The 16,855-nt window shown below is 52.7% G+C and overlaps 1 protein-coding gene across 6 annotated transcripts in view; it reads right to left on the bottom strand.

Annotated features, from left to right (window-relative positions):
- Nucleotides 1–1,766: 1,766 nt before the first annotated feature.
- The window catches only part of PCDH1 (protocadherin 1), a 154,536-nt gene continuing 139,447 nt past the window's right edge, over nt 1,767–16,855 (bottom strand). For 5 of the 6 annotated variants that reach the window (XM_039484799.1, XM_039484798.1, XM_039484796.1 and 2 more), the window contains exon 5: nt 1,767–5,993. In XM_039484799.1, coding sequence (XP_039340733.1) covers nt 5,608–5,993 — 386 coding nt within the window. In that variant the 3' untranslated portion in view covers nt 1,767–5,607. Of the gene's footprint in view, nt 5,994–11,885; nt 11,930–16,855 lie in introns of all 6 variants that reach the window. The other variant, XM_039484801.1, reaches the window with a different exon arrangement.

Genomic DNA, 16,855 nt, shown 5'->3' with positions numbered 1-16,855 from the left:
CTGTACCTTTTTCAGTTCTAGTACATCTTTTTTGAGATGTGGTGTCCAGATCTCCACGCAGTATTTAAAGTGAGGGTACCAGAGATTTATAGAGTGGCATTATGATATTTTCTGTTTTATTGTCTATCCCTTTCCTGACAGAGGCTGCTCTTGGCCCGTCCCTACCAGGTGCTGCTCTCGCCCTGATATTGGGGCACCCATCGAGGCTGAGAGACAGCCTGTGTCAGTGTGCCTCGGGGTAGAAGTCACTGCAGGGGATGGATGTGAGCAATGAGTGTGGCACAGGGCTGCCAAGCGCACACGTCACACTTCCATTGGCACTGAATCCACGGACATCCTCATTCCCAAGGCACCGTGCCCTGAGGAGTAGCTGAGTGGGGGTGGAGGTTCTCATTATTGAGTGTCATGGCACCTCCCTCTCCATTCCAGAGCTGAGCTCCATGGTGAGTGGCTGGAGTGTGTGACCGACATGGTGATGCTGTGTAACAATATCACAACATGGAGGCCAAGTGTACACTACTATTTCCTGCAGTATAACTGACATCACTCAGGGGTGTGAATACCCCCTCCCCCAGCAGCGTACATTACACTGACCTAAGCACCGATGAGAGTTTCTCCCACAACATAGCTATTGCTTCTCTCGGAGGTGGAGTTATGCCTGTTGGCATGGAGTGTCTTCACCAGACGCACTACAGAAGTGCAGCTGTGCCCTGTAGCGCTTCTAGTGTAGACCAGCCCTGAGCTGTGATAAGCTGATGACCAGTGTTTGTTACCTGGTTGCTGAGGTGTGGGTGTGTATTACACTCCCGGGTCAGAGTGTGTTGTTCTAGCCAAGTGGTTCTCAAACTTTTGTACTGGTGATCCCTTTCACATAGCAAGCCTCTGAGTGCAACCCCCCCTTATAAATTAAAAACACTTTTTTATATATCTAACACCATTATATATGCTGGAGGCAAAGCGAGATTTGGGGTGGAGGCCAACAGCTCATGACCCCCCATGTAATAACATCACGACCCCCTGAGGGGTCCAGAACCCCTGTTCTAGCCAAACTGGGGTCTGCGGGAAAAACAAGCAGGGGAAAAAAATCAATGGCTCTAGCTAAGCACCTTCCTGGAAAACATTGGCTGGACAATTACAGGCGATGACATATTCCCAGCCCCAGGCAGAAGTGACATAGCTGCTTTGCCAGACTGAGAACCAACCGATCAAAGGGCTATAAACAGTTAAAATTCCCGCTCTGGAAAGAGGTCAGGTGTCAGCTGTCAGGGGACAGGCTGGCACAGACAAGCTCTCAAGAAGGAGCCTGAAGCAGTTGGGCCTTCTGCAGAGCCAGGACATGGTAAGTATTAGGGGGAGGCAGGCATGCCTCTTTGGCTGCCTGTCTCACTGGGGACGCTGAGCCAGAGTTGGGCACTGAACCTGAGTCAGGCCTGCTGACCTAATCAGGGCTAGCACCGGGGCACTGCAGGCCAGGGCCTGGCAAGGTTGGCTGATTTGCTCCTTGTGGTTGATCCATTCTTAGGCCCCACCTAGAAACACCTTGCTCTGGAAATGGGGTAATGGTGAATGGATGAGCCAAGCTATCAGCCTTGGTGGGTGGCCATGGGTTTTTCCTCACAGCGAGGGAGTGCTGTGGGGCTGAGGAGAGGAAGCAGGGAGGCAGTAAGCCCGTGCAAAGCCCCTCATGCACACAGTCCTCTCCCTGACTCCAAGGACCCCGTGGACGCAACCCATGGGGAAGAATCCAGCCGGCACAGCATCCGGGTTTTCACACTTTTATTGTAAAGCTTTGGGAAGGGCTAATTACAATGGAGTTTGTCATCTGACAGCTCAGCAAACAAACAGAAGGGGAGAGAACAGAAAGGGGCTCACAAAGGTGTCATGCTCACTGCTCTGAACAGAAAGAATTACAAGGGAATCAATTGTGCTCACAGTGCCTGGGCAAAACCAAACCCAAGGCCCAAAGCCTTCCCTGCACAGGGAAATGCATCACACATTGAGAGCAATACAACCTTAGCAAGAGGCGCTGCCTTAGACATAGGTCACCATCTGAAAAATAGCTGGGTACTTTCCTCTGATATAGGATTTCTCCTTTAGAAAAGCTACACCTGCATGTACATAAAACTGTACAAAAAACAAGGCATCACAAGCAAGGAAATGAAATCTCGTATAAATAGAACCAACACTGAAGAGCTACAATGGGGTCGCTTGGATCCTTCCCACACAGCCCGACTGCTCCCTGGCTCCCACCTTTGGTTTTACCCCCTGGCTTGTCCTAGTGCAGTGTTAAATACAGTGAACGCCCCTCCCTCCCCAAGGGGCACCTGTAACTTCCCACCCCCCTTCACTGTGCTTGTCTAGACTGGAGCCTGTGGAGTGCCTTCTCTCCCCCATGTGCAGAGGCTTTATCCTTCTGGCTTATCTTTGTGCAAATGAGCTTCTCCCTGCCAGCACCAGCACCCTCTCCCCATAGCAAATCCCCAGCACCACCTCCGCCCTCACCCCGGGCTGATCCCAGCACCAGCTCCACCCTCATCCTGGGGGCTGACCCCAGAACCCCTCCCCCCAGGCCAAGCACCAGCACCATCTCCACCCTCCCCTCCGGGGCTGATTCCCAGCACCACCTACACATTCACCCTCGGCAGATGCCAGCACCACCTCAGCCCTCACATGTGGGCTGATCCCAGCACCCCTCCCCACTGGGCTGATCCCAGCACCACATCTGCCCTCCCCCCTCAGGCAGATTCCCCCCTCAGTCCCAAACCAAAAGGACTGAGAAGCACAGATGGCCATGTATTCGGGTTGAGTGAGCTGCTGTGCTGCCTCAGGCAGCTCCTGAACCAAACCAAAGGGCTGTGAGCCTCAGGGTTCCCTTAGTGACCCAAGCAGCAAGTAAGGGGGCAATCCTGCAGACCAGGCCATGGGGAGAGCCAGGGCCCACTCTTTCCCTCTTGGAAGTAGTGACCCTCATCTGCGTAGGTCATGTAGCTCTTCTGGGGAGCCCGCCCCAGAGGGATGCTGCCCCAGACCCGAGCCTGGGTGCAGGGAATGAGCATCTGAGCTGGCAGAGGAATCAAGGATCCTGGCCTAGGTGGCCAAATTGCACATTCTGCCCAGTTAGGCCCTGAAACTAGAACTACAATAAAAACATATTCAGGAAAGTGACGTGCTCAGGCAGCCAGGCCAGGGGGAGCACGGGCCCCATAGCACTGCCAGCAGAGCAGAACAGGTATGCCTGGACGGACACCCACCTGGAGGCCATGTCCACCACAGAGACCCAAGCAGGGGAGCAGTGACAGGAGAGGTGGGAAGGAGGGTCCTGATTCCCCTAAGCGGCACCTCTAGATGTATGAACTGCGGTGGCACAGTCCCCCATCACATCACCCGGGAGAGGGTGACACAAGAACAGGGCGCTGGGGGAGCGGGCAGGGTAGGGCAGCTAGGAGCCTTGCTTTCTGCAGCCCTTCTGAAGGCCTTGTCAGCTCTGTGCCTTTTTGGCCTTGAGCTCCTTGGGCAGACCTGGTTCAGCTTCTGTCCATCAGGCCACACGGCCCTGAGGAAGCTACACCATAAGGCTGGCCATATCCCATCACCACTGCCAGAGCAAAGGGTCAGGAGCTACTCAGCAAGGGACTCGCTGAACACCAGGAGGCAAGGCAGGGCAAGTGCCATTGCCCCGAGCCCCCCAAGACTCAGTGCAGGGATTTCAGGCCTCTGGGCCTGATGGGATGGGGCTGCAATGCCCTCTCCCTGCAGGAAGCACCCAGTGCTGAACAAGTCCTGCAGAACCACCCACAGGCACCAGAGAGGAAAGGCTGCCCAGTCAGCAGACACACAATGTCCCCACCACATCCCCCTATGTTCAAAGGCCAAGCATGGACCAAAGATAGGAAAGGGGATGTTATCCTGAAGCTGCCATTGGCCTCACTCCCCAAGGAAGAGCTGAGCGATGAAGAGTGCTGAGGAGATAGGAAGGGAAGAATAATGGTGCATCTGATCCCCCTCCTAGCACCCCTACTGGGTGAGGAGAGGAAGGAAGGTAGCTTAGAGAGAATGAGGCATGAGTCACCCTCACCCTGCTCCAGGCGAGACAGCCCAGGTGTTTGGAGCAGGGGGTCAGGCCAGAGCTGGAACAGTTGAGAATGGGACAGAAACCAAGTCACCAGAACAGCTCCAAGGCCTCCAAGAGATCAAGAGAGTTCAAGCAGAGCCAGGAGGAGCTCCTGTGTCCCACCAGGGTCACCCCTTTGATTCACGCCCTGCTCAGGCTGGCCATGCCAAGGGCCATTCCTACGGGCACCTGCTCAAGCTGATGCCACCCATCCTTCCTCTCTACCCTGCACAGTGTCTCCCTGGATTTGGTACCCTGTGAAGGGGAGCTCAGATGCTGCTGGCACCTGGCACGGCATTAGGGTGCCACCCCAGGGAGACTGGATGACCTTTGATACTGGAAGAGAATGCTGGAGCCCTTGAGAGTGGCTCTGTGGCCTAAGGGCAGTGGGACTCCAGCTCGCAGGGGCCAGTGGCCCCTGGTGTGACCCTGAGACAAAGCTCCTCCTCACAAAGGCAAATGGTGGCTTACAGGCGGACAGGTCAAAGGTCAAGTTCATGGCACAGATGGCCCCAGGGGAGTTCCCTGCACTACAGCAGGCATAAGGGGATGGGGTGAGGCCCAATGGCCTGTGCCTCCCTTCTCTCCAGCAGAGCTAGAGCCAAGTATATCTGCAGCCAGAGATATAGTTATCAAACCAGGGCTCCCCAGGCCTGCTCCTGGCCATCCACTGGTACACAGCCAAAAGGGACCCCTCAGCACAGGCCCTTACCTCTGGCACTGAGCAGTCCCTGGGCACCCTGCAGCCAATGGGCACAGTGACAGCATTTGGCAAGTGGGCCAGGATGTAAAACCAGAAAGCCTCCAGCCCCACTGACAGGCCCCTGCCCCTCTCCTCCCACTCCCAGCTATTGTTTGAGGAACCAATCACATCTTTATTTACAATATGGAACAGGAGTGTGGACTGGAAGCTGTGCTCCCCTGTGCTCTTCCATGCACCAAACCATTCAACACTGGAACTTGCTCCCTGTGGTTTGTTTTGTTGAAATGTCTTTTGTTTCAAGGACAATAAAAGTTTCAATCAGGCAGGATTTGAATGTCATTCCTAAGATTCATATTTACAGGAGTCTACAGTAAAGCAACAGGCAGCTTGCTCCCTGTGCATGGAAACACCCCTCTGTCCTGTGCCCCAGGAACTCCACCAGCTCTGCATGGACCTTTGGTACCTAAGCCCTTCACCCCAGCCGTGTCCTCTGCACTCGGAGCCTGCCCAGCCCTCCCTGACACAGCAGTTCAGAGATGCACCCTCAAGTGCTTGGAAATTCCTTAGGTTTCAGACACCCACCCTGCCCCAAGACAACGAGTTAAAAAGGCCCTCCTCTCCCTTGCCCTGCCCTGTGTCTTCAGAGGCCAGTTGGGGCGTCTCACCCGGAGGGGGGTTGAAACTGGGAACGACTTGGAGAACCGGCTGCAGGAGCGATAAAGCATTAAAGTTTCAAATGTTCCTCTGGACACTGGCCTCAGAAGTGTCTGCTCCTCACCCCTTGGGCCCAGCCTCACAGGTAGATCTCCCTCTTAGTGGTTTGAGACGAGGGGGTGGTGGCTGGCTGGAAGTCCGAGGTCTGGGTGAGAGGAATTTCCTCCATAGGGGAGTCCTTGCAGGGCTCATGGCTACTGTTGGAGAAGGCACTGTATGTGGGGAGCAGGCGGAGGTTGGCCATTTTGGTGCTGCGCTCTTCCGAAAGTCTGGGGCTGCCGTTCCCAACTTGCTCTTGACTCCCCCGTTCTTGGTAAGGCACAAAAGTGGAGAGCTTCAGGGCATTCTTGGGCCTGCGGTTTGGGGAGGACTGGCCAGGCATCCAGCAGGTGTCGGAGTGGCCAAACTCCGTGCATTCCCGGGTGCAGGTCCCAGTCATGGCAACGTCAGGCAGAGGCCGGAGATCTGTAGAGAAGAGAAGTAAGAGCGGCATTAACCCCACGTGCACAAGCCCCACAGCATGGGAGACGCTGCTGGATCTGGATCTCAGGGCACCGCACAGGCCTGACCCGCCAGGGCTAAGCACCTGGCACTCTGGGGGACATTTTGCTGACAGGCTTCCTGCTGTGGGCTCTCAGCTGGTGGCAGGGACAAAAGGGACTCTAGAAGGTGCTCAGTAAACATGTCCCATCTCTGTCACCCTGGCCCAGGCCAGAGAGAAGGACTCCAGTACACGAGCCCCAAGAGGCTGGCATAGGCCAAGTGTCACAAATTGCCCCGTTCCTGGAAGGCAGGGGAAACCTACGGCCCAGCTTGGCCCATGGCCACAAAAAGGCATGGTGGAGCTGGGCCTAAAACTCGGGACTCGTGATTCCAGCTCCCATGTTCAAACTCACTGCTGCAGCAGCCCTGGGGTCGAGGCCCTTTTGGGCTCAGCACAGGCCCTGTTGCAAGTGTGCCTCTTAGACCCAGGCAGACACAGCCATTGACCCAGTGCATCTGGCATTCACCTGCCTCCATGCTGCTACAGGGAATCCCCCACTCAACAGTGATGATATCGCAGAATGCTGGGAGGGAGATGAAAATAACAAACCAAAGGAGAGAAAAACTAGGACGCCAAATACCACCCCACCCCAGGCACAGTTAGGCATTGCTGGGTACCAGCCACTCCCCCCCGAGCACAGCCAGGCGTTGCTGGGTACCAGCCACTCCTCCCCGAGCACAGCCAGACATCCCTGGGGACCAGCCATTTCCCCGACGCAGGCACCAGCCAGGAATCACTGGACACCAGCCACTCCCCACCCTGGGCACAGCCAGGCCTACCTGGATATCAGACAAACCTGCAACTAGGAAATGGTCACTCCCCCCAACCCAGGCACCAGCCAGGCACCCCTGAGCACCAGCCACTCCCCCACCTGGGCACAGCCAGGCATCTCTGGACACCCGGCACCACTCCACCCCAAACAGAGCGAGGCACCCCCAGTTATCAGCCATTCTTCCACTCTACACACAGCCAGGCAACCCTGGGCATCAGACACTCCCTCACACAGGGCACAGCATGGTATACATGAGTACCCACACACCCACAACACAGACAGACATCCCTCAGGCCACCCACTGCCCCACTCTGGGCAGCAACCACGCCTCCACCATGGGCACAGCCAGGCATCCCTGAGCACCAAACACTCTCCCACTCCGTTCACAGGGATTCCTGGGCATCAGCCACTTCCACAAATGAGGCAAAGCCAGACATGCCTGGGAACCAGGTCCTAGGTGCCCCTGGGCACCACTGCCCCACAAGCCAGGATCCCTGCGCACCAATCACTGCTTCAGACCAGACACAGCCAGGCAACCCTGAGCAGCAGCCACTCCCCCATGCTGGATACATCCAGGCAACCCTTGGTGGTGGCAACCACTCTCCAACGGTGGGCACAGCCAGGCATCCTCACTTAACAGCCACACCCTGGACACAGCTAAGCATCCCTGGGCACCAGCCACTCACCAGCCAGGCATTTCCGGGGCAACTCCAATCCCTACCCCCAGACACAGCCAGGCATCCCTGGGAACAAGTCCTCCTCCATGCTGGGCATAGTTAGGAATCTTTGGGCATCGGACACTCCCCCATCCTAGGCACAGTGATGCATCTCTGGGCATAAGCCATTCCCTCAGCCCAGACACAGCTAGGCATCTCTAGGCACCAGCCACTCCCTCATCTTGGGCACCACTAGGCATCTCTGGCCACCAGCCACTCTCCCTACTGAGGCACAGCCAGCCACCCCTAGGCATCGGCCACTCCCCTATTCCAGGCACAGGCAGGCATTGTTGGGGACCCGTCATTGCTCTGCACCAGGCACAAGCAGGCTGTACTAAGTACCAGCTGCTCTTCTGCCCCTGGGACAGCCAAGTAATTGGAGTACCAGTCACAGACATCCCCCCACCCCACTCACCACCCTCCCAGATGGACACACACATACCAGGGCCTCCTTGCTGTACACACACAACAGCACCAGCCAAAGGACTCACCTTGAGAGATCCAGCCAGGTGCTGGGACCCAAGGGAGGCTGCTTCGGCCTCTTTTATTTTTGTGCTGCAGGGATCACACAATACCACACACACCACTCCCTTCTGCCTCTCTGTCACTCTTACCCACAAACACTATACCACACATGCAACACCTGTCTCTCTCTCTCTCATACACACACAGTGCAACACACACATACACACAGTGCCACACACAGGGCCGGCTTTAGGGCTATTCCACCAATTCCGCCGAATCGGGCCCCGCGCCTAAGAGAGCCCCACGCCCAGTGAGAATCCTTTCCCTGGCTACAGGCGCCTTTTTAATTTTTACTCACCTGGAGGCGCTCTGGGTCTTTGGTGGCACTTAGGTGGCGGGTCCTTCGCTCGGTCTGGGTCTTCGGCGGCGGGTCCTTCAGTGCTGCCAAAGACCTGGAGCGAGTGAAGGACCCGTTGCCGAAGTGCTGCCGAAGACTCAGAGCACTGTCCAGTGAGTACAAGCCCGACATGTTTTATACATGTGGGTTTTTTTTTGTTTTTTTTTTAGTCATCCCTGCCGTGGCCCTCGAAACTGTTTGAATTCGGCCCTGCACTGCCTAAAGCCGGCCCTGGCCACACACTACTCCCTTCTGCCTTTCTGTCACCATCACCCCCACACACTATACCACACACGCAACACCCCCCCCACACACATACACACAATACCATACACACTACTCCCTTCTACCTGTCGCCCTCACCCACACTATACCACGCATGCAACATCCCTCTCTCTCTCTATCACACACACACATACACACAATGCCACACACAATGTCAGCAGCCTTTCAGAAGTGGTGTGCCGAGTCTTCATTTAATCACTCTAATTTAAGATTTTGCGTGCCAGTAACACATTTTAATGTTTTAGAAGGTCTTTTTCTATGTCTATAATATATAACTAAACTATTGTTGTATGTAAAGTAAATAAGGTTTTAAAAATGTTTAAGAAGCTTCATTTAAAATTAAATTAAAATGCAGAGCCCCCTGGACCGGTGGCCAGGACCCGGGCAATGTGAGTGCCACTGAAAATCAGCTTGTGTGCCCCTTCGGCACACGTACCATAGGTTGCCTACCCCGCACTATTGCCTTCTGCCTCTCTGTCACCCCTATACCACACACGGAACACCTTCCTCTCTCTAGCACACATACACACAATGTCACACACACTACTCTCTTCTGCCTCTCTTTCACCCTCACACACACACACTATACCACACACACAACAATCCTCTCTCTCTCCCACGCACACAATGCCACAAAAGTATTCTCTTTTGCCTCTGTCACTCACACACACTATATCACACAGAGAACACCAACTCTCTCTCTCTCTCTCTCTCTCTCACACACACACACATACACACATAATGCCATTCACACTACAACCTTCTGCCTCTCTGTCACTCTCACCCATCCACACCCCACACTCAACACCCTCTCTCTCTCTCTCTCTCTCTCACACACACACACATAAACACAATGCCACACACACTACTCCCTTCCGCTTCTCTGGCACCCTCACACACACACACACACTATACCATGCACATAACACCTCTCTCTCTCTCACTCTCTCTCTATCTCTCTCTCACACACACAATGCCACACACACTATTCTCTTAAGCCTTTGTCACTCTCACCCACATACACTATACCACACATGCAACACCCCCCCCCACACACAATGCCCCCTCACAAGTTCTTTATGCCTTTCTGTCACTCTCACCCACACCAATACCACACCCACAAAACCTCCCTCTCTCTCTCACACACACACACACACACCCCTACACATACACAAGGTGCCCCACATCCACTACTCCCTTCTGCCTCTCTGTCACCCGCACCCGCACCCACACACATAAAACCACATACAGAACACCTCTCTCTCTTGCACACACACACATACACACAATACATGTACTACTCCATTCTGCCTATCACCCTCACATACTATACCACACACACACAACATCCTTCTGTCCCATACACACAATACCAAATGCACCACACATCCCCACACACTATACCACATGCAACACCCCCCTCTCTCACTCACATACACACTTACACATAATACCACACACACTACTTCCTTCTGCCTCTCTGTCACCCTCACCCACACACATTGTCACACACACTATATCCTGTCTCATACACACGCATATACACACAGTACCATGTACACTACACCCCACATACAAAATACCATGCATACTACACCTCTGACAAACACACTATACCACCCCCCCCACATACAATACCACAAACATTACACACACGCACACCCTCTCTCTCTCTCTCTCTCTCTCTCTCTCTCACACACACACACACACACACACATACAATTCAACATACACTACTCCTCTGCACACACAATACCACACACACTATACTCCTATGCACACAGCATTCCTTTCTCTCACACACACACACTACATCCTCCACACACAATACACATCCACATTATACATCTCTCACATACACTGTACTATTGAGAATACACCCCAACACAATATACCACAAATATACTCCACATACTCAACACCACACACAATACACCTCAAAACATGTAGGATTCCCCTCAATATTCTACATTTCAGACACACAATACCCTTCCAGAGAGACACAATATACCACACACACAATACTGCCACCACACACAAATTTATCACACATACACAATTTTTCCAACATGTAAATACATGACAATACCAGATATACACATCAAATACTCAGACACAATATTCACACATATACACAATACTCTCCCCATCTCCTCCACAGACACCCCCACCAGAAATACTACACCGCACTAACAGTGTGTCCCCCGCCCCTCAGCCTCCCCCAATACGCTGGCTCCCAAGGACACACTGTACTGTACAAACACATGCACAGTGCTTCCCCACCCTGGAAACACAATCTCTCTCTCTCTCTCTTACACACACACACACACCTCCCCCATACACACAGGCATACAATACCACAATTTGGGGGAGAAAGACCACCCAGCTGCCACATCACCAGCCCAGAGCCCGGAGTGTGACACAGCATCAGACATTGCTGCTACCCACAGAGGGTTCCCATGTCACTCCCACTGAGAATCCTTCTTCCCAGTGCTTTCTTGTCCTACTGTGCCCCAATGCCCCTCTCCAATAGCTCCCTTCCATTGCCCTGCTCCCTTTCCCACAGCTCTGAGTTCTTGGGCACAGTGACTCTTGAGTCTCCCTTGGCACCGGTTTCACACAAGGCAGACTTCCTACAAGTAAATACATAAATTCACCAAGCCAGGTTGCTGCAGAGCCAGGACTCAAAATCTGAGCTCAGTGAGTCAGGGGATTGGCCACACAGACTGGATGCTTGAGTCAGAGGTGAAAACTATGGGGCTAGGTGCTGCAGGTCAAACAGAAGGGGTTGGCGCTGGGAGTCAGAGTTAATGATCAACTGATGTTCTTGAAAATGTTGTTTTTCAAAAATAACCTATCAGCCACCACACTCCACACCTCCAGCTCCTGAAATAGCTGTGTCACCCCCACTGGTTACCCCCAGGTCCTGCAGTGACTGCCTCACCCCCAGTGCTTCCCACCCACTGCTCTGGCATCAGCTGTGCCATCCCCATAGTACCCCCACTCCCCTGGCTACTGCAGTGGCTGTATCATACCCACAAGTTCTCCCTCCCCCAGATCCTGTATAGGTTGTGTCACCCACCAGTGAGTCCCTCCCGTGGGCCAGGAGGCTCCTCCCATGGCCCATCTCCTGGGGCACATTAGCTGCAACACCCTGGTGGAAGCCGTGCAGACATACCTCGGTTCAGAGCCCCATTCACAGCCTGTTCCGCTCAGGGGACTCTAATGAGGAGCAGAAAAAGGACGACAGGTTCACATCATTATAAAGCCCCCAGTCTACACACTCCCCACAGGACCCTGCCAGCCCCTCCAACCTGCATCAGCCCTCCCCTGCATCTCTGTCTTGCATCTTTCCCCCAGGCTTCCTCTGATACCTGCTGCCTTTACCAGCGCCTTGGATGCCACTGGCCCCACCCCAGGCTCCACCAGACGATCTGGCCAACACTGCCCAATGAGGTCTTCCTCTAACCTGCTCCTCCTAACCTGCTCCAGTTCCCCCAGGCCTCCACCGCCCCCTCTCTCAGCGTCTGCAGAACCCCAGCCAGTATCACCCACCTCCATCCTTCACTAGTCCCCTGTCTTTGCTAGTCCTTCCCCACCACTGACCATGCCAGCTCCCAGCCTCTGGATCTCTCTCTTTTCCCACCATTTTGTTTGTCATGCCATGTTTGTCTTCCTTCCACAGGATAGAAGCGACTTTGTCTGTACAAAGTGCAAGCTGATCTCCATCTTGGAAGAGAAGATTCAAGGTCTGGAGAAACGAATATCAACCCTGCGTTCCATAAAAGAAAATGAGGATTTCCTGGATAGATGTCAGGATCAGCTTCAGCGGGCACAATGTTCTGAAGATTCAGAGCAGGCTACGCAGCGGGGACAGAAGGCCAGCGAGGATAATTGGCGGCATGTGACTTCCAGAAGGGGAAAGAGTACCAGAAACATCCATGTACCAGAAACACAGATGCAGGTGAGCAACCATTTTCATGTTCTCTCCGCAGGTACTAGTGCAGAGAGTGGAGTGGATGATACACCTGAGGGAACAGAGCAGAAGGAGACTCCACTGATTGGAAGGCATAAGATGCACCGTCCTAGGGATGGGGGTTCCATGACCACCATGCCCAAGAGGAGGCGGAGGGTGGTGGTGGTCGGGGACTCTCTCCTCAGGGGGACCGAGTCATCTATCTGCCGCCCTGACCGGGAAAACCGAAAGGTGTGCTGCTTGCCAGGGGCTAGGATTCACGATGTGACGGAGAGACTGCCGAGACTCATCAAGCCCTCGGATCGCTACCCCTTCCTGCTTCTCCACATGGGCACCAATGATACTGCCAAGAATGACCTTGAGCGTATCACTGCAGACTACGTGGCTCTGGGAAGAAGGATAAAGGAGTTTGAGGCGCAAGTGGTGTTCTCGTCTATCCTCCCTGTGGCAGGAAAAGGCCAGGGTAGAGACCGTCGAATCGTAGAAATCAACGAATGGCTTCGCAGATGGTGTCGGAGAGAAGGGTTTGGATTCTTTGACCATGGGATGGTCTTCCAAGAAGAAGGATTGCTAGGCAGAGATGGGCTCCACCTCACGAAGAGAGGGAAGAGCATCTTTGCAAGCAGGCTGGCTAACCTAGTGAGGAGGGCTTTAAACTAGGTTCACCGGGGGAAGGAGACCAAAGCCGTGAGGTAAGTGGGGAAGTGGGATTCCGGGAGGAAGCACAAGCAGGAGACTGCAAGAGGGGAGGACTCCTGTCTCAGACCGAGAAAGCGGGACGATCAGCGAGTTATCTTAAGTGCCTATACACAAATGCAAGAAGCCTGGGGAACAAGCAGGGAGAACTAGAAGCCCTGGCACAGTCAAGGAATTATGATGTAATTGGAATAACAGAGACTTGGTGGGATAACTCACATGATTGGAGTACTGTCATGGATGGATATAAACTATTCAGGAAGGATAGGCAGGGCAGAAAAGGTGGGGGAGTTGCGTTGTATGTAAGAGAGCAGTATGACTGCTCAGAAAAACCTGAGAGTCTCTGGATTAAATTTAGAAGTATGAACAACAAGGGTAATGTCGTGGTGGGAGTCTGCTACAGACCACCGGACCAGGGGGATGAGGTGGACGAGGCTTTCTTCCAGCAACTAACAGAAGTTGCTAGATCACAGGCCCTGGTTCTCATGGGTGACTTTAATCACCCCGATATCTGCTGGGAGAGCAATACAGCGGTGCACAGACAATCCAGGAAGTTTATGGAAAGTGTAGGGGACAATTTCCTGGTGCAAGTGCTGGAGGAACCAACTAGGGGAAAAGCTCTTCTTGACCTGCTGCTCACAAACAGGGAAGAAATAGTAGAGGAAGCAATAGTGGATGGGAACCTGGGAGGCAGTGACCATGAGATGGTCGAGTTCAGGATCCTGATACAAGGAAGAAAGGAGAGCAGGAGAACAGAGACCCTGGACTTCGGAAAAGCAGACTTCGACTCCCTCAAGGAACTGATGGGCAAGGTCCCCTGGGAGAATAACATGACGGGGAAAGGAGTCGAGGAAAGCTGGCTGTATTTTAAAGAAACCTTATTGAGGTTGCAGGAACAAACCATCCCGATGTGTAGGAAGAAAGGTAAATATGGCAGGTGTCCAGCTTGGCTCAACAGTGAAATCCTTGCTCGTCTTAAACACAAAAAAACCGCTTATAAGAAGTGGAAGATTGGACAAATAACCAGGGAGGAGTATAAAAGTATTGCTCAGGCATGCAGGAGTGAAATTAGGAAGGCCAAATCACATGGAGTTGCAGCTAGCTGGAGATGTTAGGAGTAACAAGAAGGGTTTCTTCAACTATGTTAGCAACAAGAAGAAAGTCAAGGAAAGTGTGGGCCCCTTGCTGAATGAGGGAGGGAACCTAGTGACAGAGGATGTGGAGAAAGCTAGTGTACTCAATGCTTTTTTTGCCTCTGTCTTCACAGACAAGGTCAGCTCCCAGACAGCTGCACTCTGCAGCACGGTATGGGGAGGAGGTGACCAGCTCTCTGTGGGGAAAGAAGTAGTTCGGGACTATTTAGAAAAGCTGGATGAGCACAAGTCCATGGGGCCGGATGCGCTGCATCCGAGGGTGCTAAAGGAGTTGGCCAATGAGATTGCAGAGCCATTGGCCATTATCTTTGAAAAATCATGGCGATCAGGGGAGGTCCCGGATGACTGGAAAAAGGCTAATGTATTGCCCATCTTTAAAAAAGGGAAGAAGGAATCATAGAATCATAGAATCTCAGGGTTGGAAGGGACCTCAGGAGGTCATCTAGTCCAACCCCCTGCTCAAAGCAGGACCAAACCCAACTAAATCATCCCAGCCAGGGCTTTGTCAAGCCTGACCTTAAAAACCTCTAAGGAAGGAGATTCCACCACCTCCCTAGGTAACCCATTCCAGTTCTTCACCACCCTACTAGTGAAAAAGTTTTTCCTAATATCCAACCTAAACCTCCCCCTCTGCAACTTGAGACCATTACTCCTTGTTCTGTCATCTTCTACCACTGAGAACAGTCTAGATCCATCCTCTTTGGAACCCCCTTTCAGGTAGTTGAAAGCAGCTATCAAATCCCCCCTCATTCTTCTCTTCTGCAGACTAAACAATCCCAGTTCCCTCAGCCTCTCCTCATAAGTCATGTGCTCCAGCCCCCTAATCATTTTTGTTGCCCTCAGCTGGACTCTCTCCAATTTATCCACATCTTTTTTGTAGTGTGGGGCCCAAAACTGGACACAGTACTCCAAATGAGGCCTCACCAGTGCTGAGTAGAGGGGAATGATCACATCCCTTGATCTGCTGGAAATGCCCCTACTTATACAACCCAAAATGCCATTAGCCTTCTTGGCAACAAGGGCACACTGTTGACTCATATTCAGCTTTTCGTCCACCGTAACCACTAGGTCCTTTTCTGCAGGAAGATCCAGGGAACTACAGGCCAGTCAGTCTCACCTCAGTCCCTGGAAAAATCATGGAACAGGTCCTCAAGGAATCAATTCTGAACCACTTAAAGGAGGGGAAAGTGATCAGGAACAGTCAGCATGGATTCACCGAGGGCAAGTCATGCCTGACTAACCTAATTGCCTTCTATGATGAGATAACCGGCTCTGTGGATGAGGGGAAAGCAGTGGATGTGCTATTTCTGGACTTTAGCAAAGCTTTTGATACAGTCTCCCACAGTATTCTTGCCAGCAAGTTAAAGAAGTATGGGCTGGATGAATGGACGGTAAGGTGGATAGAAAACTGGCTAGATGGTCGGGCTCAACGGGTAGTGATCAATGGTTCCATGTCTAGTTGGCAGCCGGTATCAAGTGGAGTGCCCCAAGGGTCGGTGCTGGGGCCAGTTTTGTTCAATATCTTCATTAACGATTTGGAGGATGGTGTGGACTGCACCCTTAGCAAGTTTGCAGATGACACTAAACTGGGAGGAGTGGTTGATACGCTGGAGGGTAGGGATAGGATACAGAGGGACCTAGACAAATTAGAGGATTGGGCCAAAAGAAATATGATGAGGTTCAACAAGGACAAGTGCAGAGTCCTGCACTTAGGACGGAAGAATCCCATGCACTGCTACAGACTAGGGACCGAATGGCTGGGCAGCAGTTCTGCAGAAAAGGACCTAGGGGTTACGGTGGATGAAAAGCTGAATATGAGTCAACAGTGTGCCCTTGTTGCCAAGAAGGCTAATGGCATTTTGGGTTGAATAAGTAGGGGCATTTCCAGCAGATCGAGGGATGTGATCATTCCCCTCTATTCAGCACTGGTGAGGCCTCATTTGGAGTACTGTGTCCAGTTTTGGGCCCCACACTACAAAAAGGATGTGGATAAATTGGAAAGAGTCCAGCGGAGGGCAACAAAAATGATTAGGGAGCTGGAGCACATGACTTATGAGGAGAGGCTGAGGGAACTGGGATTGTTTAGTCTGCAGAAGAGAAGAATGAGGGGGGATTTGATAGCTGCTTTCAACTACCTGAAAGGGGATTCCAAAGAGGATGGATCTAGACTGTTCTCAGTGGTAGAAGATGACAGAACAAGGAGTAATGGTCTCAAGTTGCAGAGGGGGAGGTTTAGGTTGGATATTAGGAAAAACTTTTTCACTAGTAGGGTGGTGAAGAACTGGAATGGGTTACCTAGGGAGGTGGTGGAATCTCCTTCCT

The sequence above is a fragment of the Mauremys reevesii genome, linkage group 8 (assembly GCF_016161935.1).
Source record: "Mauremys reevesii isolate NIE-2019 linkage group 8, ASM1616193v1, whole genome shotgun sequence".
NCBI classification, from domain to species: Eukaryota; Metazoa; Chordata; order Testudines; family Geoemydidae; genus Mauremys; species Mauremys reevesii.
The sequence above is the reverse complement of the archived record's forward strand: the minus strand, read 5'-3'. Positions and strand labels throughout refer to the sequence as shown.